The following is a 22,569-nucleotide window of genomic DNA, read 5'->3' as shown; positions in this document are numbered from 1 at the left end:
TTTTCAGATGTCTGGCTGAGCGTATGGTGACTCAGAACCAGATGGCCTACGTCTTCAACACAATTGAATTAGTCCCATTTACCCCTAATACTGCGAAGAAAAACAAAGCATTTCAAGTTGGGTGTACTAAATCCCAATGATGAACTGGCGAGTGGGGAAAATGTTGCTTCTGAAAAACGCTGTGGGGTCATGAATCGTTTTGATGAAAGGAAAAAAAAAATAGCTTTGGCGATTGAGAGTTTGAAGGGCGGTTTAACATCACAGCACACTGCTTTCTCTGCTCCCTTTTCCAAACTGCTCTCTGATAATAATCCCTTAATCTTAATTGAAGCAATAAAATAATACTGCTAATAAAGAAGTATAATTTCGAACATATGGGAATGATGAGAAAATGGAAAGGAAAGACCAACACTTTCTCCCTGGCACCGCTAGCCTGCATTATTTCATAGCGACTCAACTGGGGCCAAATGAACTCCAGATTACAATAATACAGGCGCTGGGTGCAATTAAGACAGCATAAACACTCCACACAGAGCTGCTGGCACCAGACTAAGCCTCACACACACACTCACACACACACACACATAGAGACACACACACACACACACACACACAAACACACAGACAGTCACCAGTTTAGGTATGCGCACACACACAGGCTCTCATCCTCCCCACCACTCCATAGTGCACATGCATATTTGTAATGCAAACACCATCTGCATATTTAAACTTCACACATACAGACAGACACACACACAGACAAATACACACACACACACACACACACACACACACAGTCAGTGGTGACGGAGGGTATTAGCCTTCGGAGCGAGCCATGTGGCATCCATCACATCCAGGCGAAGGCTAAGTTGACAAATATCCAATATCAATAGCAGCTGTCAGGGCACTGGAGGGTAATAGCCGTCCCTGTCAAGAGCACCTATTAATGCCTGCTGGTGTCAGAGCAGGGGTAATTAATAGACTTTGCAATCTGGAACAGCAATAAAGGCCGTCCTCTGCTCCCCCATCTTACCCCACCTGATACTAATGCACTGCGCAGCAAGACGAGGGGCTCGGCAGACAGACAGACAGACAGACAGACAGACAGACAGACAGAGAGAGAGAGACAGTTCACCTCCCCTCCCTGTCTGTGTGCCACACGTCGGAAAAAAAGGGAGGGAGATGGGGAGAGATAAGAGAGAGAGACAGAAATGAGAGGAGAGGGGGAATGGAAGAAAGGGAGGAGGGTGGAGGGAGGAGGAGGAGGATGAGGGGGGGAATAAAGACAAATGAAAGAGAGTGGGAACCTTGTCACTAACTGGAGCGTCCAGCCTCTTTTTATTAATAAACAGATAAATTCACTCCACTGCGCCAGGCTAGCCAAGTGGGCGAGTCTCTCTCTCTCTCTCTCTCCCTCTCTCTCTGTGTGTGTGTGTGTGTCTGCAGAAGTATTTTACATCCGTCTGGTGAAATTAGGTTTGAGGAGCTCTGCAGTGGCTGCATTACAGTGATGGGGGAGTGAGTGGGGGCGTGGGGAGTGGGGAGTGGGGGGAGAGAGCGGGGAGGTGCGGAACTGGGAGGACGAGGAGCTCTTTGATTGAGTGCCAGCGTAGGGAGGATCAACACGTGATGCACTGAACCGGTAGCTCCAGGGTTCCAGGGGCGTCGGGTGCCTCGCTCCGCACCCCCCACCCACCCCCCCTCAAAAAAAGCAGAACAAAAACTGGAGCAGTCCAAAAAAGCTCTGTGATATTCTGTCAAGCGGGAAACCTCTGCAAGACACCGATTGATCCACTCCTAGGGGGAGGTGGGGAATGATCCAATTCCTCTGAAAAGCTGCCTACGCCCCTGAGGTTGCGACACACCAATGTATTTATGTTTGTGTCACTGCTTACAGCTCAGATTGTTTGCATACTTTTTTTATTCTGTGGCAAGGCGCCGTGATGCTTTACTTAGCCAGATACACACACACACACAAGTGAGCTCTCTCATGCATGCATATGTTTTGGAGAAAGTAGCTGCTCTGACATTGATTCGAGGGGTTATGCTAATATGATTAGTGTGGATTATGATAATGTGGAGAGAATCTGCAAGGTTCACAGCCATATTTTCTGCTTTCATTTGGGGAGAGAGTTAATTGGTTTGGTGCCTTTGATGTCTCAGCTTAGTGAAGGAGGTTGAATGTGAATGTGTGCATCTCTCTATGTGTGTGTGTGTGTGTGTGTGTGAGAGAGAGACAGAGAGCGAGAGAGAGGGTGGGGGGGGGGGTGGGGGGGGTGCAGTGAGGTTTCCTTTATTTTTGGCTTGGGAGGCATTCAAACATGATCATGGAAATTTTGTTTTCTAAAATGCGAGGCATTATCACCCCTGTCCCCACAAAACCCCTCACTGGTACATATGGGGAATACACCAGGCAAAATGAAAGTGGTATATATTTTAAAGGTAGACCGATTTAGGTGGATCACTCCGTAAGCACACTAAGTTCAAGTCAAGTAACAAAAACAGAACTGGCATCCACTGACTCCAAAAGAGACACTTTTAATAGTTAAGGAGGCACATTTTTTTTTAAGACAGGAAATGTAAGGGACAATTAAGTGTATTATTTAAGCAATTGTTCCTATAAAATGTGGAATTGTTAATCAAGACTGAGGTGTTTAATGAGGCAATTAATTGCGGACAGTAAATAAGTAAAAATCTTGCAATTTTATTTGCATATAAAGGCAGCTAGATATATCACAATGAACTGGAAGAAGAGAAAAAAACAGCGGCTCAAAACGTTCAATGTTGAACAAGACATACTAATTTAAAGAGAGCCGTGGGACATTTTACAGTGGCGGAGTTTAAACTATTGGCAACATTTTTTTTTTGTGCTAGCAAGATTGCATTTACACACAGTGCAAAATTAGAAAACCAAAGGAATAAGAACACAAAAACGATCATATTTAACATACCAATGGACAACTAAACCTTTTTAGGCAGGCTTGCAGAGAGATATATAGAAAGAGAGAGAAAGAAAGAAAGAGCATGTGAGGGAAGAAAGGGAAAAGTTGATCTTTCAGATTGCCAATACACCTTATATTCCAAGAGCTGGTTCTTTCTTACATAATGACATAAATACCAGGCAGGTATTGATGTGACTAATATTATATCAACATTAGAAGAAATTTTGATGAAAACAGAAAAGACCACCAGTGCATTTTGCACATAATATATAATATATCACTTACAAGCAAAAAAAAAAAAAACAAACAAAAAAAATCATCTCTTAATTATGAAACGTTCAGAACAAACATTTTAGTAGAGAATTTACAGAATACACACATACACACATTTATACTTTTTAAGACATTTTTTGTCCAATTAAATCTGCAGAGTGAAAACACTATAGCACTGATGAGTGAAAATCGTCCGAGTTCTTCCCTGCTCTCATAATGCGAGTCCTTTTGGATCGATCACGGGTAATAAATACGAGGCTTTCTTTGTGCTAGCAGAAAGAAGGGGGCTCTAGCTGGGGAATTTAAAGCTAGTTTAAGGCAGTATCCCTGTCAGCCAAAAGGAAGCTTAATTGTCCTGGAGAAAACAACAAACAAAAAAAAGAAATAACATACATAATAAAAACAAAATGTCATCCACTATTTATGTATCCAGCAAAAAAGTTGCAAAGCAAACAAATTGTACAAATTCACAATGCTTCATTATCTTACAGATTTAGATTTAAGTGAAACTCTTTAGCTTTCCCTCCCCTTGCTTATCGCCCCCGCCCCACCCCTCCCCATTTCCCCATAACTACCAAAAACTTTATCCACCCTCCAATGACAGTACAAAAAGACTAATATTTTGGAAAGAATAAACACATGAAAAGAATTACTGTTAGAAAAACTAAAAACAAAACAAAAACAAAACAAAAACGGAGGGTGTCCTTGTCTGCGCCGAGCCCCTCATGAACTGCTCGGGTTGGGCAGGTCAAACACGATGGGGGGGTTGGTGGGCTGGAAGCTGACCGTGCAGACTGAGGCGTTGACAAAGGTCGTGTAGCCATCCGTCATGATGCCATAACCTGAGGAAATAGGGAGAGGATGGATGGGTTGCCAGCATTACAAGGATGCAGAGAGAGAACACACACCAGGGGGGACTCGTCTGGATGGTGAAAACTCGGAAGTAACGCTTCTCAATAGCACTGAATGGGGCAACTTGGTGTAAACAAACAGCTATCAAAGCCAGTGTTTGACATTTCCCTGCAGCAGTTTAGATAAATAATTAATAAACCTAGATAAATAACATCTAAACTGCATCTGACGCAGCCGCTAAAATGGTTTGTTTTCACCCAGTTTAGACGTAACGCCGACCAGACGAATATGTATTCCGATTTAGCTTGTGACACCGGCCAACAGGCAAGGCCTGCTGGAATTGGGTGCAGCATAGCTGGCGTGTCATAGGAACAGAGGCAACCGCCATGCAGGGCAGCGCAAATACGAGCAGACACTAAGAGAATATTACCATCTGGAATGATTAAGTGTGATAAGACCACAGGAACTGTGAAACGGCCGTGACTCAGGCTCGGTAAATATGAACGTAAGCTGTTTTTCAGCAGGTTGGCAGCTGTGTGGAATTACTACTGACATAAGAGAATGGAATATAAAAACACACACACACACACACACACACACACACACACACACACACATACACCCCAACAAGATTTTGCTTTTACTCTTGTATATTTGGCTTAGCGGCACCAATAATGACAGGGGCATGTGCTGTGATTCGCACAAACCCAAAAATGCTGATACCATCTGAAAAGAGTCACTTCCCAATAGCGTTGGGTTTGGGCAGAAACATCTGCTGCATAACTACGTGGATGGCAGTTTCCCCTTCCCACAATGCCTCTTTATAGCCAGCGAGGGGACCAGCTCCAGCCCTGGGGCTCCAGGAACCTTCTGATAGAGAGGGCTGATGCCATGGCTGTGCCCATTTGTAATGTGTTCAGGAAAAAAAAAAAAAAAAAAAAAACCCTGAAAAAAAAAAACTCCAGTCTGCTGTACAAACAAATTCCTCCTCCATGCACGATAAACACCAAGAACACTGCAGGCTCCCCTCGTCGCTGAGAATACTTGGGGTTTAATTAGCCTCAGGCTAGAAACCAGCTTCGGCATGTTTAATTAAAAAAAAACACACACACACACACACACACACACACACACACACACAATGTAGAGGGATGGAGGACAAATGCCGTACCCACATCTGCTGAGCAGAGGCGTAGGGGACTGTAGCCCTGAAGGCAGATAAGGGATGGAAACGACTAAGCCCAAAACCTCGTGCTATGTCCACTATGACGGAGAGATAGCCACCGCGGTCTCATTCCAGAAACGACACTGTGCCGGCTACAACTTCAAATTGCTACCCATGGGTGCCCCTTTCCTTTCCCCACTCTGCTCGTATTTACAAAATGAGAACGTGCAGCTCACATTCATTATAGACTGGCTCAGCGCAGTGCGCCACATTATAATTTAAATTCTTGTAATCATCTTCCGGTTAGTGACATTCAACTTTTAGTGTTTATGTCACAAAACTCAGCAGCAATTTATCTAAATTATACAATTTCTATACTTACACAATTAAATACCTTCGCAATTATTTCATACTTGCACAATTATATTTTGTAATTGGTAAACAGTTGGTTAAGTATTTTGAACAACTGATGAAACTTTGCAAATGACGAGATATCGCAGCTCCATGTCAATCACAACAAAGCCAAACAGATTTAGAATAGATATATTATACTTGTAGATCAGTTTAAAATAACAGTAAACTAGAGAGGTGTTGCGTGGCTACTATCTGTGTTGTGACTGCTTTGGCTGATGTGGTCTGATGGCCTTACCTTCATGGATGCCCCCAAAAGCATGCAGTTTGGGCCGCACCCTCCTCTGCACCGTGTTCAACAGCTCCACACAGCCCACCCTCTGGAGCTCCTTAGGAACCCAGTCCCGAAAACCTATACACACACACACACACACACACACAAACACACAGACCAAAATTGTCATTCTCCAGACACCTTCACCCTAGAAAATCAACACCAGATCATTAAAGCTCAGTACATGACGCTCACATTCAATCTGATTCACGTTTGAGATCGAAAACTTTGCAAGAACCTGCAGAAGGGAAAGCAATCACTCGAAACAGACAGAGAGCATCTCAGAGCTAATAAAAGGACACAATACCAATGGCACAAACAGGACGATTAATCCATCTCTGTGCTTCAGCGGTAGAGAGTTTGACATTTAAGACCCTAAAGTGCTACTAAAGCAAGAAAGCAAGTCAATATCAAGGCACAAACATGGGGAAAATAGTGGTTTATCAGTTTTGTGCCATAACCAAGACCATGGCACTGCGGTTGGGTCTGGTTTAGTAAATGAGTTGGCTGAAATATGACCTTCAGGAAATGTATGTTACTGATATCCCATTCACACTGACGCTGTTCCATGGGTTATGTGAATTTTGCATAACATTTTCATTTCAAAATGTACGCTTGAAAATGAGACGACATACTTTAATCCTGAGTCTGTTTGATTTATTCATATTTCACACAACATTTGCATGAGCCAGTAGCTCATTAGTTATGCTAATGGTGGGATGTGATTGGCTAATGAGACTCACCGAGGGGCGGGTTGTGGGTCATGAGGATGTCGATGCCCTCAGGTATGAGGTTCCATTTATCAAGCAGGGACTGTCCCCGTGGCAGGTTAAAGCCCCAGCCATTAAACCAGGGGGTCCTGGGGGAGAAAACACACACACACACACACACACACACACACACACACACACACACACAGAGAGAGAAACATACAATGCTTAGAAATGACAGCTGACAGCAGACGTGGAGACAGTCTCATCCTGTCAAAATGATGGCCTCTCTCTCTCCCCCCTCTCTCTACTTCCCTCTCTCCCTTTATTTCTTTATTTCTCAATTTCTCCATCCCTCCATCTGCCCCCCCCCCCCCCCTCTTCCCCCCTTCCACCACTCCCCACTGAGTCCATCCTTCACATGTGACTGGAGGGGAAGGCACTGCAGGTAGTGGCAGGTTGACGCTGATGCTTGTCCGTGATGGGGAGTTTAACAGAAACAACACAACCCCGCAGCCCTCCCGCTGACAACAGGGGACACAGCGAGACAAACCACGAGCCCTGGGCTGGAGGCAGACTGCAGGGGACCACGCATAGAAATGAACAGAGGGAGCGCCGGAGAAACAGAGCGAGAAAAAGAGGGGGAAAAATAGAGAGAGAGAGAGAGAGAGAGAGCATTGATGACGAGCACTTTGACTGTTCAATGGTAGCAATTACAAAAGATGCCGACTCCAGGCATTTTCTGCAATTAGGACACAAAGGAAACCTATGGCCACTGTGTCTTGTGCACTGTTTGGAGAGGTAACACATTTGGACGGCGGGGCGGGCGGACGAGGCTGGACGCGGCACAGCCCTCCTGACATAAAGTGAAATGGATGGCTGGTTTTCTCTGGTTGGGCTGGCGAGGTGGCAGTGGGATGCTATTCTTAGTCATTTAGTCACAGTACTTTGTATCGGGTATGACTGAGAATGTGTGAGTGAGTGTGTGTGTGTGTGTGTGTGTGTGTCTGTGTGTGTGTCTGTGTGTCTGTGTGTGTGTGTGTGTGTGTCTGTGTGTGTGTGTGTGTATGTGTGTGTGTGTGTGTCTGTGTGAGTGTGTGTCTAGGGAAGAGGCGGAGGTGGGGGTGGATTCGGGGCTCAGAAACATCAATAGGGTTTGTTACAGTGAGGAATTGCCACGGCGACAGCGACGAATGGAGTATCGAGCGGCTCGGAGCCGAGGTGAGTTCTGACACAAATAAAACGGTTCCTGCAGGCCCTTCGATCAGCCTGCCAGGAAAACCAGTGGGGAAGGAAGGGAGACCGGGAGAAAAAAAAATATATATACCCAGCCAAACAAACAAATATATATATATAAATAAACAAGTCGAGAGAGCACAATAGGTGGACAGAAATGGAATATTCTTGGACTGGGGCCATTGATAACTGGTTAATTACCGCGATACCATGTACGGGGAAAATAATTCAGTGCAGGCGACAGCGTTTGAGAAATAGGAAGAGAGGTTTCCAGTCTATATCTGTGGAAGGGTTCATAAATCAAGACCCCTGCACTAGTGATTTGTTATACATGGATATTCCATTGTGTTGGCCTTCACACAAAAAATAGAACCTTCAGCAATATGGGTTTGGGAAAGGACTTCATCCAATCTGCCTGGGCAAAGCCATTTTGAAAAGTGTGCAAATACACATGACTTTTTTTGAGTGTTTTGAGTGTTGTAAGTGAGGGGGTGGGGTGGGAGCGAGGCACAAGGAAACATTTTCATATGCAATCTCACGTCCACACACACACGCACAAACACACACACACACACACACACACACACACACACACACCTGAGGAAAATATACAGAACACATCCCCTAGCGTGCAATGCGGCTGGTATGGGGCGGCAGTGGCGTAGGAGGTGGAGGGGGGGATGGGGAGCGGTGGCCGTCTGGTACAAAGGCGCCATTGTTGGTGTCTGTGTATGAAATATACCTTCCATGCGAGTGCATTTGTTAACCTCCATAAAGATTAATGACATCCCCGTCACATAAAGGAAGGCTTGTTTCCTCCAAGGGCCCGTGTGCAGACACACACACACACACACACACACACACATACACACACACAGGTCTTATTATCAAGCCCTGGTGCTGCAGCCTGGACAGTGTGTGTGTGTGTGTGTGTGTGTGTGTGTGTGTGTGTGTGTGTGTGTAATGCTCGCCCCCAGCCCCTCTGGCCTCAGAGCCAGATTAGATAACGGGCTGACTCCCCGGCCATCTGGACAGTGTCGTAGGGAGACGGCGGCCAGGCCTGGCTGTGCAGGACAGGGCAGGGGAGAGCGACCCTATTAACCAGCCATTAAACACACACCTCCAACCTGCCCGGGAGCTCGGCGGACCACACGGCCCCCAACCGCATCGCGCCGCGTCGCCCACTGGACACACAAGGGCCCAGAGCAATCGGAAATACTGCCTGCGCAGGACAGCGGGAATTAGTGGGGGAAGTTAACGACAGAAAGAAAGAAATAAAGAAATAAAGAAAAAAAAGAAGAAAAAAAAAACAAAAGACAGACAGAAATGATGAAAAAAAAAGAGTGACAGACATAAGAAGGAAAGAAATGAACGAGCCAGGGAATGACTGATAGAAAGAAAGACAGACAGAAGGGAAGAAAGAACCGCACAAACTCTGCTGCCATGGCAACCGGTTCCCAGCAAATAGCTTGAAGTTGCCAGCAGCGCCGGTTAAAAGAAGCACTTTGCCTGCGAGTTATGTGTTTGACAGAACCCATTTAGCCTCCTATGCGGAATGTCAATATTCAATTAGAAGAGCGCATATTCACCACATCCCCAACACCCCGTCCTCACCGACGAGACCCACACACACGCACACACACACACACACCTCTCTGCGCCTTCTCGCTTCACGCCTTCTAATGATGCAGGCTAATCTTGATCATTAGTAAGAGGACTGGGCTTGGGGCGAGGCAGAGAGGACAGAGGACAGAGGAGAGGAAAGGGGGACCAGAAAAGGAGGAGAGGAGGGAAGGAACAGAGGTGAGAGAGGGAGGGAGAGAGTGTGTGTGTGAGTGTGTGTGTGTGTGTGTGTGGGGGGGGAGGGGGGCTGAAGAGCAGAACCAGGGAGAGAGAGGAAAGGAAGAAGGGGAGAGTAGGAGTAGAGAGGAGAGAGACAGGGAGGGAGGGAGTGAAGAGAGAGAGAGAGAAAGGGAGGAGAGGGTACTGTGGACTCTCAGCATTATCTGCGTCAAGCAGACAGCTTCCACCCAACAGATACTGTACAGCCCCAGTGCTTGACCTGGCACTTCATGCCCGATACGCTGGTGTTGTGTGTCAACAACTCAAGGGCTTTGATTCCTGTTCTTTCTCACAGTTAAGGAGGTCACAGTGGCTCGGAGATTAATCACAGCAATAAAGAAGGAATCTCAAGGCCTCTTCTGAAATTTAGCACGGCATATTCCAGAAAATGAGAACATGCAAATGACCTGGTGCCTTTGAGACAGTGTGGATTACAAGTGCCTTTGAGAGCACGATAGCATCACTTGACCCCCCGATTTAAAGACAACAGGACGGATAAACAGAGGATTTCACCTTGTTCTCTGAGGGGAAAATAGAAGGTGTGCAACTTTGGTCTGTAATTAACGATGCTCAGACGCACTTGGTCTCCCTGTCTCGTACCTACGGCCGAATTACATACAGCCGTCGCAATATCCTTTACCATGTCATACTACTGAAATAAGGTGTGTAGTTTCTGGCCTTTCTTGTACAGTATCCCTGGTAATGATTTTCTAGCAGAGAAACGCAAAGACCGTCCTTCATTAGACTGTTTGGTGGTCTCCCTTCACGTCTACCATGATTCCTTGCATACAGAATAACCAAACCAGGATATTAATATTTGTGTAACATATCTCGGATGGTTAACTGGCTATTAGATTATCGATGCACACCCCAATTAAAAAACGAATCCTAAAAACTGTAACAATGTCTAAAATAATGCTCAAAGAAAAAGTTCCTGTCGGAGTGAGAGCCAGTGGTTCCTGTGTGAGACGGGGAAGGACTGGGGGAGGGGGATCTGGTGCTCGGGGTCGGTCAGGTAGTTTGGCACGGCTGTGACTGGGATTAGCTGCAGCTGTCAGACAGCGGGAGATTACACCCTCACACACACGTCAGGTCAGGTCCTCGCACTCCAGCATAGACACATACACACGTTGGGTCAGGCCCTCAGTAGCACACACAAACAGACAGACAGACACACACACACACACACACACAGGGGTCAAACCCTGCAGCAGCCCCATAGAGCCGCTGTCTGATGGAAACTCTGGGTGTCGGCAGCAGTGAGGCGCCATCTGCCAGCGAGATCAGCCCCGCTTTAGCACCACTAAAGCCCCATCCAGCCCCACAGCAGCGCAGCTGGTTCCCCCAACACCAGGACAGTGTGGTTGGTTCCCCAAACACCAGGACAGTGTGGTTGGTTCCTCCAACACCAAGACAGTGTGGTTGGTAACACCAACACCAGGACAGTGTGGTTGATTCCCCCAACACCAAGACAGTGTGGTTGGTAACACCAGGACAGTGTGGTTGGTAGCAACAGGACAGTGTGGTTGGTTCCCCAAAAACCAGGACAGTGTGATTGATTCCTCCAACACCAAGACAGTGTGGTTGGTTCCCCAAACACCAGGACAGTGAGGTTGGTTCCTTCAACACCAAGACAGTGTGGTTGATTCCTCCAACACCAGGGCTGGTTTGGCCTGCTCTGCGGAAAGAGAGCCCGGTGGATAGACACAGGCCCCAGCACACACCCACGTTCACCTGGAATCCATGGACCCTTGAGAACTCCCATTTCTCCAAAGGTTAAGGTTACCGAAAGCAATATGGTGTAGCTTTCGCTGAGCCGCTGCTAATGCTTACAGATATGGCTGGTATCTCTTTGTTCTGGGCAAAAGAGGTCGGCTTGAAGTGATTACAGCTTGACCCCTGCGGGAGCGGACGCGCCGACGCGCTGACCCTCTGTCGACCCGACGCGACACCTCTATTTACACCTAGCCGGCCGCCAGCCGGCCGCCAGCCTGCCGAGCCTGCCGAGCCCTCGTGCGGAATGTTTTGTCAACAGCGAGGCCTGAGTCTCCGCGGCGACGGCGATGAGACAGCCCCCCTGGTGAACTTTCACCGGCAGGTTTGTGTTTCTTAGCGTCGTCGCCCGACGCCTTCTGGAGCGGATTAGGCTCGTTAAACGGCTCGTGTGCTAAACCCATCCCTATCCATCTTCCTCTCTTGTTCTCTCTCTCTCTCTCTCTCTCACACTCTCTCCCTCGCTCCTTTGTCAGGTCCATGCCCTTTTGGTAGCGCCAACGATATAATCAGATTTTGAAAGTGAGGTATGAGCGTGGGGTTTCAGGAGCCTGACCTCTGCACACGCATTCTCTCTCTCTCTCTCTCTCTCTCACATACACACGCGCACAAACACACACAGAAAATGACAAAAAATACCTGGTGTTCCGTCATGCTAGAAACAGGGCGATAAGATCACCCATTTCAGTGAGGTGAAACTCAAGCCTGCAGGAGGGGGCGCTTTACATTACCGGCACAGAGCACCTGCTCCATGTGACAAGAGCAGAGATAAAGAGGACAGATTCTGCTGATAGAGGAGGAAAAAGAGAGGAAGAGAGGGAGAGGGAGAGAGAGACAGAGTAGGGGTGTCACGATACCAAAAAATCAGTAGTCGGTGCCAATACCAGTAAAATTACACGATTCTCGATGCCAAATTCGATACTATCGTTAAAAAAAAGGATTTTCTAAAATCCCATGTACTTAATGAATTTCTTTATTGAAATATTTGCAGAATACTGAAATATAATTTCTATAACATACAGAGCATAACAGAATACAGTATCCAATTGCGAGCATATCACATAGGCTTACACATAATTAAATCACTTTTCTAATGGATTGCATAAAAACCAACAACTTGCATCGCCTTTTTATCGCTCTGCTTTCATATAGCCTAATGTGAATGATTTTTTTTTACAGGATGTTAAGTCTTTATTTGAAACACACACACATTCTGTAACTATTTATACATTCTATATGAAATTTCTGATCTTCATTAGCAGCAAACGTTATGCAGATTATAGCCTACTATTCATATTACAACTCCACCTCTTAAATTCAGCTGTCTGGTTGAAGCCTCAACATTTTGTAAACAAAGTAGCAGGCTAAGCTTATCATACTGGTTGGACAGTTTCCCCACATGTGTTTAAGTTTCAAGGTAAGCTACTTTTTCTCCTTGGGAGAGAACCTTTTAAGTCTTGGAGTTGAAAAACATTGGTATTGAGATGGTCAGTCAACTTGAATGCAAGAGTTTTAATGTCTGCAGCATAGACTAGCTAATGATGCTAACCGGATTTTAAACAGCAATTTAGCTAGCAGCTAGTCGTCTTCGGTGCGTCATTGCGTTCACGATTGTGAATGTTTTATTTGGATTAAATGTGCATGTCGTGGGCGGGTGTCCATTGAGCACGTACGAGAGCGGGCCAAGGAGAACACGTTTGCTTTTACTTTACTTTTACTGTTTGATAAAGTTGCACGCATAATCTACAAAAGTTGCGGAAGAACTATATGCTTCCACCCGGGCAGCGTCAGGTGCATCAGTACGATCACGCTTCCAATGATCTGGTTGGTTTTCATGGAGACAGACGCTGTGTGCACGAGGGGAGAGGCTGTGTGTGTGTGCATTTGTGTGTGCATGAGAGACAGACGCGTGAGTGACAGAGAGGGGGAGCAGGGAAAGGAAATTCAGCTTAACGAATGTTGCGTGTTTTTCAATACCGTTAAAAAATAGATAAATAAATTTTAAAAAGTAACGAAACAATATGTGGCGGCCGGTGCTAAATCTGTGGCGCATCGCCACAATTAGTCTATGTGTGGGAAACACTGTAGCCTATTGCCCCCATCAGTTCCGGAAGAGTCGCAGCACCGATGCTTATGCTGGCGTCGGTGCTTACGGTGCTTCAGAAAAATAGGCATCGCCGGTGTTTTTTCATTTTAGAATCGAGAGGTATCGCAAGTATCGGTTCTCGTGACATCCCTAAGACAGAGTGTATGTATGAGAGAGAGAGAGAGAGAGAGAGAGAGAGAGAGAGAGAGAGAGAGAGAGAGAGAGAGAGAGAATGAGGGAGTACACAAGAGCCCAATATTAAAAGAGCGAGAGGAACCCAACAGCCTCTAGCTGGTCTGGAGGAATGGACAGTGGAAAATGAAACGACTGAGGAGCATCAAGTAAAAGAGCATTGGATATTGCACGGTGCCACACGGAGGGGAAGAAAAAGGATCTCAAAAGCAAAGAGAGGACTCCAAGGATAAATTGACAAAGAATAAGAAAGATCAACACCTCTCCCTTGGATAGAGAGAGAACTGAGCGAGGAATTCACACTAGAACAGAGAGGGAGAAAGCGAATCAAACAGCGAGCGTGGCAGAGAGGAGAAAATTAGAAATCGAGCAGGCGGCTCCGCGGAACAGTGAAGTGTGAAGTCCCCCCATCCCCCCACCCCGGCTCCTGATACAGTGCTGCGACCGAGCATTAATTTCGGCCCTCACCTCGTCGTCACAGCAACGCGGAGGTCACCTAAAGAGGGGGCCTAATTGATCAAGCTGTCAGGGCCAATGAGGAAGAGGATGTTAATAGGAGTTTTATTTCTCCCCCGGGGACTAAGCCACCTGACAGCCAGTCAGTGAGAGAGCCAGCGAGCCAGTGACCGGGACGGCGGGCGCGCTGCCGATCGGGGCCAAGTGCAGGCCCCCGGCCACTTTTATTAACTGCCCGGAGGCCCCCGCAGTAAATGGGAGGCAAGTGGACGACCCTGCCCGGGGCCTGACAAACTGCAGCTCAGCTCCAAGGCCACTAGCGCCACAGACTTTGAGCAGGGAGGGAGAAGAGAGAGAGAGAGAGAGAGAGAGGGAGAGATGGATGGATGGATGGAAGAAAAGGAGTCAGAGATAGATGAAGATGGATAGAACCAGGAGGAGGAGGAGGAAGAGAAAAAGAAGTGGGAAGAAGTATGATTGATAAAGAGAGCGCAGAGAGAGAGAGAGAGAGAGAGAGAGAGATCTGGAGATGGAGGGGAGAGGGGGGTTGGCTGCCCTGCTGCAGTTCTAATAACTAGCGCTGGATGACGGATGCCCTGGGAGGAGGAGATGGAGGAGATATCTTACACTCTGGGGCCCGCTTTCCCAGACATGGATTACGCCTAGTCCTGGACCAAAAGCTCTTCTTCTGAGGGTATTTTCTTTTGGTCAAGGACCAAGGCTTCTTCCAAGTCCAGGAACTAAGCCTGCCTTGGTAGTTCCTCCCCACTGGAGACCAGCCTGACAGTACATTCTCCAACCAGCTACCAAAGCAGCTGAATAACACATCATCACCAGTAGGGCAAAACGAACCCATCTCAAGACGGTCTTAATCACAGCAAACATTCCCTAACAGGGTGAACAACCCAACGCTTGGTAAATTCTGCTTCACAATGATAGGAATGAGCAGACATCAGACGATCAAAAAGCGATGTCGCTACCAATGCTTGGCCGCCACAAGCTAGGCATCCCCTGTGGTAACGTTTCTGACACCTCCTGCTTAAAACCCAGAGAGGCAGAAGGATCGTGAGGCCCTGCTTTCACATTGAACACAAACGCCTCCGACACATGACTGCACTTTCACAATGCACGTACGGTAAAACTGAACAAATAGTCATAAGGCACACTTTCACCTTGACATTCTTGGAATAAATACTTAAAGATTCTAGATGAAGCACTCTGAAATCAATAAATTGCCGGCAAAGGTCTCCAGAAGACTAGTAAGACCCAGCATACTCTTAGTGCCCATCTCGACCCCCCCCCCCAGAGTGTTCTTCAGCTAGAAGTGTTGTTCTAGGTGGGAGAGATAAAGAGATGGAGAGAGAGAAAGAAAAAGAGAGAGGGAGGAAGGGAGGGGAAAGGCGTGGAGGACAAGATGAGTGTGTGTGTGAGAGGCAGAGGGACATGAGTATACACACATGCTCGTGCCATCAGATGGACAGAGCACTATCTTCTGACTGATGTTTAGAGAGACTGTGGTGGTCAAAAAACACCAAAACAGCCACCTCTTCCTGTCTCAGCTTCCTTTCACACACACACTCACACACACACACACACACACACACACACACACACACACACACACACACACACACACACACACACACACACACACACACACACACACACACACACACACACACACACACACACACACTCATTTCCTTTCCTTCTTGCAGACTCTCCCACACAGTCTCTCTTTCTTTCTCTCTCTCTTACACACACAGTTTCACTCACATACTACATACATAGACAGTAACTCTTTCTCTTGCTGTCACACACACAAAAAAAACATACGCACACACACACACACACACAGAGAGCAGAGAGCGCTCCCTGAGAAAGCTCAAGCGGCAGCAGAGAGCAGCGGATTACGGCGGGCATCAAAGGGCATCCTGTGCAAGTGAAATATTCAGGACTGGAGGCGAGATCAGAGCCGCACACACACACACACACACACACACACACACGCTCCACCACCTCATGTGGGTCGCACCACCGAGCGCCAGCGGCAAAGCTCAGGGATTCACCGCCTTAACCCGCCAGGCCAAGGTGCGAGGCACCCACATTAAATATTAAGCCCGCCTCAATACGGGGCCCGAGACACTTCACAGAATGTGCAAAAGACCTGGATGAGCGCTGAAACACCGTCTGAAAAATGACTGAAGCTCTTTAAAATCTCTGCAGAATCACAAGGTGAAAGAGTGTGTCAGTGTCAGCCCTCTGCTGTATTGTGAAAAAGGACATTTCTGCACTATTCACATTCACTTGTTTAATTAATGCTGTAAATCCCTATTGAGTTCCACCAAACTGTTCAGTCAAAATATAATTACAGCACACAAGGACAAAGTATTTGCTAAACAAATACTGCAACTATATTGCAGAGCTACTCTTCAGCTGTACTGCAACTATTCTGCAAATGATATATTCCATAAAAGAACAGTGTAAAATGAATAACAGATAAAGCAAATAAATAATTATGACTAAAACATTTTGAGAGAACACCTGGTTGAAACAAAAAAAGAACCAATTTAATGTCCATTCTGTTGTGGCGACAATGTGAGCTGAATATAAGTGAGTCTCTGTGTGCAGACTGTGTGTGGAGGGCTAGCTTCGCCCCTGAAAGCTGCCATTATTTACTGGGTCTTCATGGGAGCAGCGAGGGCAACAGACAAGAGGGTGTGTGTGATGAGGGGGCAGGAATGAAAGCTCTGTGTGTGTGTGTGAGTGAGTGTACGTGTGTGTTGTGTGTGTTCCTGGGAAGACGGGGAGGAGGATGTGTACATTCACACATCAGCATGGGCCAACGTGACTTTGAAATATGGATCTGTCAGGCGGGGAACAGGTGGAACCTGAGACCGGCTCTTTCTGACGGGAGGGGAAGGGCAGAGGCTCTCAAGGCTAAACACACTGCTGGACAGACCTCTCATTCACACAAACACACACACACACACACACATACACACACGCACGCTAGAGCCCTATTCACGCGGTCAGGGCTGTGGCCCTGGCCCATTCAACCTCCACCCCATATTAACGGGCGCGGTTGGGTTACCTGGCCAACCGATCTCACCCCTGGCCCCCACCCTGTGAACTTGATCCTTGGGAACAATGGCGAGAGGGAAGAGGGGAGATCTGGGTGGGGGGGGGGGGGGGGGGGGACAAAGGCACCGACAGGCTAAATTCTCTGGGAAAACCTTCTTCAGCTCGCTGAGGAGACACACACACAATGTAACAACATATGCCCCCACACAACCCATCTCACCTGACCCAGTATCCGACACAGGAATGTTTCCCTACTGGCTCTTGTGTTGCTAAGACGGGAATACAAGGCCGAAGATCAAAACTCCGACGTTGACTTTGATGAAAGTCGGATTTAGCTCCCGCCGCCTCCCATGGATGAACCCTGGCGTCAGAATAATACTAAAGAGAAACACACGTCCCTCCTCAGTCTAGCTTCGCAAGGATCCTGCAGTAAATTTCAATGTTCCACATTCCTGGTCTGTGTGCGTTTTTTCTTTTTTTTGTTGTTTAATTGACAAGGTACAGTGGAGGACAGTGAGTAGAGCCGACGTGAACCCCTCTTTCTCTTCTGTATGGCGTCAGCGAGATCAAAGAACATGCACAGGGGAGGCAGGTACTCGGGGGGGGGGGGGGGGGGCCTCAGATAAAAACCATGGGAGAGAATGGGGCCACAGACTGGACCAATTAGTGGTTTTTGGCGACTGCGTTCGGCGTCGTGTTTGTCTCGTCCGCTCACTTCCACATGAGGCAATCGGAGACGGTCCTGGGGAGCCCTGACGATGTTAACGTCCGCATTCTGAGGCAGTGTGGTTCTTTTTTTAGATCCAGACGCTCAGGGTTTAAAGCTCTGTATGGCTGCTGATCAGTGGTGTTGTGAGAGGTGCGTGTGTGTGTGTGTGTGTGTGTGTGTGTGTGTGTTGGGACAGGAGCGCAGATAGGCTCCGGCTCTCCATTCAGGCTACTGAAAGGACAGGATACGTGCTGCTGAGGGCCGATTAAAAGCCCGCAGAGGTCTAGAGGAGAAGGTCAGCCAGAGAGGTCAAACGAGCCCCCGCCCGGAACCCCGCCGGGTCCAGACCCGGGCGCACGGAGGCTCGCTCCTGACACTGCACTGGCGGGAGAGACTGGGGGGGGTCAGAGGCTATTGTGGTCAGGGAGGAAGGCCAACGGGGTCAGATAAGAACAGGCAGGCAGGGAGAGAGAGAGAGAGAGAGAGGCTGTGAGAGATGGATAGCCTGGGAAAGAATGTCAAGACTTGAGGGGGTGGCTGACAGGAATAGATAGGTGTAGAAGAGTGACAGAGAGAGAGAGAGAGAGAAGGATGAGGCAGAGAAAGAGAGGGGACAGAGAAAAAGAGAGGGGGGGAGAGGGGAGTTGTTAGAGATTCTTATGAAAACGTTGGCAAGGGAAGTGGGCTCGAGGGGAAAGCGTTTTTGGAGGGTATTGTCGTATTGTCTTAACCTTACAACACTTGGCGTTATCAAGGGCACTGCGAACAAGTGACCACAATGAGAACAGGAAACCATAAAAAATGGGAATTGTTTTCACGGGATTTGAATTCAAGCAGGAGGAAAAGGAACAACTTGAGTCCACATTAAAACTAAACACATCCCTTGTCCACACACACACCACCCTGTTAAACAAAGACTCACATGTCCAGAGACTTCTGTGGGAGTCCACCAGGCTGCTCTGGATGAATTACATCATAGTCTTCTTAGGTACTCATTCAAGATAAGGCCTTACTAATCAACAGGCCTAAACCAAAACACACATTTATAACAGCCTACAGGATATCCAACGGTATGAAAAAGGTACAAGCAGTTCCAGGAACTGTAGCCAAGGAACGGCTTTTGAATTCCCTTGCAGTACCTTTTCGTCGCAGCATCCGCAAAACACAAGACAGACCAAGCGTCCATTGTAGTTAAAACGTTGAGCTAAAAATCTCCTGAATTATGAACGACAGCGTGTTTGTGCACACACACACACACACACACAGAGTGCAAAGCAGGACGGCGACGACGGTGACTCAAGCTGGCAGAGTGGGCCAGCGAAAACGTGTGTTTTGCCCACTGAGTGGTACCCCTGGAAGTCCTCGTGCAGGTCCAAGCCTTATTCATCATTTATGACAGCGACTCCAGGCCCCACGGGACGAGAAAGAGAGAGAGAGAGAGAGAAGAGAGAGAGAGAGAGAGAGAGAGAGAGAGAGAGAAGAGAGAGAAGAGAGAGAGAGAGAGAGAGAGAGAGAGGGAGGGAGGGAGGGAGAGAGAGAGGGAGGGAGAGAGAGAGGCCTAAAGAAAGCGCTGCACTTAGGCCGACTTGGGCCCCGGCTCCAGCAGGGACTCTTCTGGGTCAGCGCCACGGGGCTTATTTATTTATCCGTCTATTTATTTATGGTCGGACGTTTCAGCTGCGACAGCACTTACCATTGTGGCCGTTTTCCTGCCGCTCTCTTCTCCCGACAGAGAACGGTGGCGAGAAGGCAAAAGGGGAAGATTCGCCCATCTTGTTTTTCTTTCTTTTTTCTCAATCTTCCTTTCTTTTTCCCCCCTCCCCCCTTTCACCTCATGACTCCCTGAGTATACACTTCAGCCAGCTAAAGAAACACTTAGCGCTAATGCACCAGACTTGGCTGGCTGGAGCCAACAGCGCTACAAATATTCAAAAACACTGCTTGCTGCCGCTGCTACTGATGGAGAAAGAGAAGCCTGGGTGCAGCCGCTGTCTTTGGCTAAGCAGGCTTGAGCTTGTTCTTCCTGCCACCGCTGGCCACTGGCTCCCAGTTTTATTCAGTGGCAGTGCACGTGCTCGACGTGCCTTGAGAACTACTGCGGTTGGGAGTCTCGCTCCTTCGGGCTGACGGCGTGCGCCGAGGTTCCTCGGGCCCCAGGATTAGCAACAGCGCTCACCCCATTAGTCAACCTAAACTGGCTGAACTCTGCCACCGTCCAACCCCCTTCTCGTAATGTTCAACGTGAACCCTCAGTCAAGCCGACTCACACACACTCACCGGAACAGTATGAACACGGAGATGAGGTCTGCTGAGCTAGTTCTTTCTTTAAAAGAGAGATTTTAGGATCAAAAGAGAATGATTAATATGTTAGATTAAAAGACCAGAATAAAAAGAGAATACTAAATTCCCACGCCAACTCCCATGTTCCTCAGCGGTTCTGCTGAGAGATGTCTAGAACAGCGCAGTGGCTCGTTTGGTGCTATACATCACAACAGGAAATGCACAGGAGCTGGCAATATGAGATGCTATTTGTCTTCCACCCCGGCCCAGGCAAACCCCCCCACTGCCCCCCACTGCCCCCCTGCCCCCCGCCCCTCCGTGCCCTCTCATATCCTGGTCATCTGTTTCGCTTGGGGGGTACCTCATGTCTCGCCAAGGTCCCCCTGCAGTGAGAGCTTTATTCATTTTTCATAAGACACAGGATTTAACCCACCTCAGCTCCCCGCCGTGGTGGACTCTCCCGTTCACTGCTGCTCTTCTCTTCCCATGAGCGTCACAAATACACAATATTAAAAAAAAAAACCTCCATATTAAGCCCTTCCCTTCATGGATACTAATCTCTTTCTTATTGCTTCTGAGGAAACATGGGCTTCCATTAATGGCCACCAGAGTGTTTACTTGCGGAGATGCTACTAGCAGCGCGGCTAAAATATCCAGACGCGGAGCATGAGAATGCGAGACAACTATGGCGGCTATGCGTTACAGCCGCGGAGGTTCCGGAGGCTGTCCTTGCAGCAGTGCGAAGAGTGCTTGGGGGTAGCAGAGGAGAGGAGTGGAGGAGAGGAGCGGAGGTGAGGGGGGGAGGGGGGGGGGGGGGTGGTCAGGGGAGAGGGGTGGACGGCAGGGAGGGTGTCATGTTTACACTGAGGCTGTAGAATCCCGCGGCTCGTCTAATAAACCCACTTAACATTCAGCCGCCCTGAGCTGCGCGATGCTGTTTGTTTCACAGGTCATTAGCTTTACGTGGCTGCCTTAATGCTCATTACAGCGTGGTCAGTCGCTCTTGCTCTCCGTCTCCTACCCTCTCCCCCTCTCTCTCTCTCTCTCACACAGACCCACCCTCCCTCCCTCTCTCTGGCTCTCTCTCACTCTGTCCCTCCTGATCTAATAAGCTGGTTGATCCTGGCACAGAAAGAAGCAGCCTGGCGTTTCCTGTCATGACTGTGGCCAGCCTCCCAGCCTCGCGCCACCCATACCCCCACTCCAGAGACACGACACAACACACACACACACACACACACACACAACACACAGCAGACTTAGCCCATTACAAACTCCCACTTACATACACACACACACACAGCAGACTCAACCAATCACAACCAACTCCTGCATACACACACACACACACACACACACACACACACACTCACACTCACACAGGGGGCTGTGCTCAAAATTTTGATATTGCGATATATTCTAATGCTGCTGCTTTGGACATGGCATCAGAAAACTAAAAGCAAAAGAGACAGCAGAAAAAAGGCTATTAATCAAACTTGAAACAGAATTATTACATTTCACTTTTAAGATTTCCGGGTGTCCTGAACTGAAGTGTTTTCAAGTTGTGTGATACTTCGCTGAAGGCTTTACCCTCGCTTTTCTAGAAAATTCAAAAGCACTGTTCTGGACAAGGTCATTATCAGAGGCAAGATGTATTGCGATACGTCTCGTATCGTGAGGTAGCAGGCAATACTCAGCCCTAACACACACACACACACACACACACACACACACACACACACACACACACACACACACACACACACACACACACACACACACACACACACACACACACACACACACACACACACACACACACACACACACAGAGCAGAGATGACACTGCCCTGGGGGCGGCTTTAATGGACGGACTGAGAGGAGAGAGAATTTAATGGACGGACCAGGAGGGGTGTGGAGCGACGAGGCGGGGTGAGCTGGAGCTGACGGGGACGAGTTAAAGAAGGGAGGTGTGTGTGTGGGGGGGGGGGTTGGTTTGGCGCTGGCGTTTAACATACGCGCCCTGGGGTAAACAAACACGGCCTCTGTTCCCAGCATGAGCGCGACCGGCCACAGCCTAGCACTCCCTCACTCTCTTTCCCTCTTTCTCTCTCTCTCTCTCTGCTCATCAGCACCGGCCCATTGTTCTGGCTAATGCACACCCCAGACACCCCCCCCTCCCCTCCACCCCCCCTTCCAGCCCTCGCCGCTTCCAGAGGAAGACACCATTAGGAACCCCGCGAGGGAAGAGATCAAACGCGCGGCCAAGAGAGCAGACACAAAA

The 22,569-nt window shown here is 48.2% G+C and overlaps 1 protein-coding gene across 2 annotated transcripts in view; it reads right to left on the bottom strand.

Annotated features, from left to right (window-relative positions):
• Positions 1 to 2,684: 2,684 nt before the first annotated feature.
• The window catches only part of mpped2a (metallophosphoesterase domain containing 2a), a 62,990-nt gene continuing 43,105 nt past the window's right edge, over positions 2,685 to 22,569 (bottom strand). For both annotated transcript variants that reach the window (XM_062549771.1, XM_062549772.1), the window contains exons 5-7: positions 6,661 to 6,776; positions 5,882 to 5,995; positions 2,685 to 4,057 (exon numbers count right to left, since the gene is read on the bottom strand). In XM_062549771.1, coding sequence (XP_062405755.1) covers positions 3,939 to 4,057; positions 5,882 to 5,995; positions 6,661 to 6,776 — 349 coding nt within the window. In that variant the 3' untranslated portion in view covers positions 2,685 to 3,938. The remainder of the gene's footprint in view (positions 4,058 to 5,881; positions 5,996 to 6,660; positions 6,777 to 22,569) is intronic.

The sequence above is a fragment of the Sardina pilchardus genome, chromosome 11, assembly GCF_963854185.1.
Source record: "Sardina pilchardus chromosome 11, fSarPil1.1, whole genome shotgun sequence".
Classification (NCBI taxonomy): domain Eukaryota; kingdom Metazoa; phylum Chordata; class Actinopteri; order Clupeiformes; family Clupeidae; genus Sardina; species Sardina pilchardus.
The sequence above is the reverse complement of the archived record's forward strand: the minus strand, read 5'-3'. Positions and strand labels throughout refer to the sequence as shown.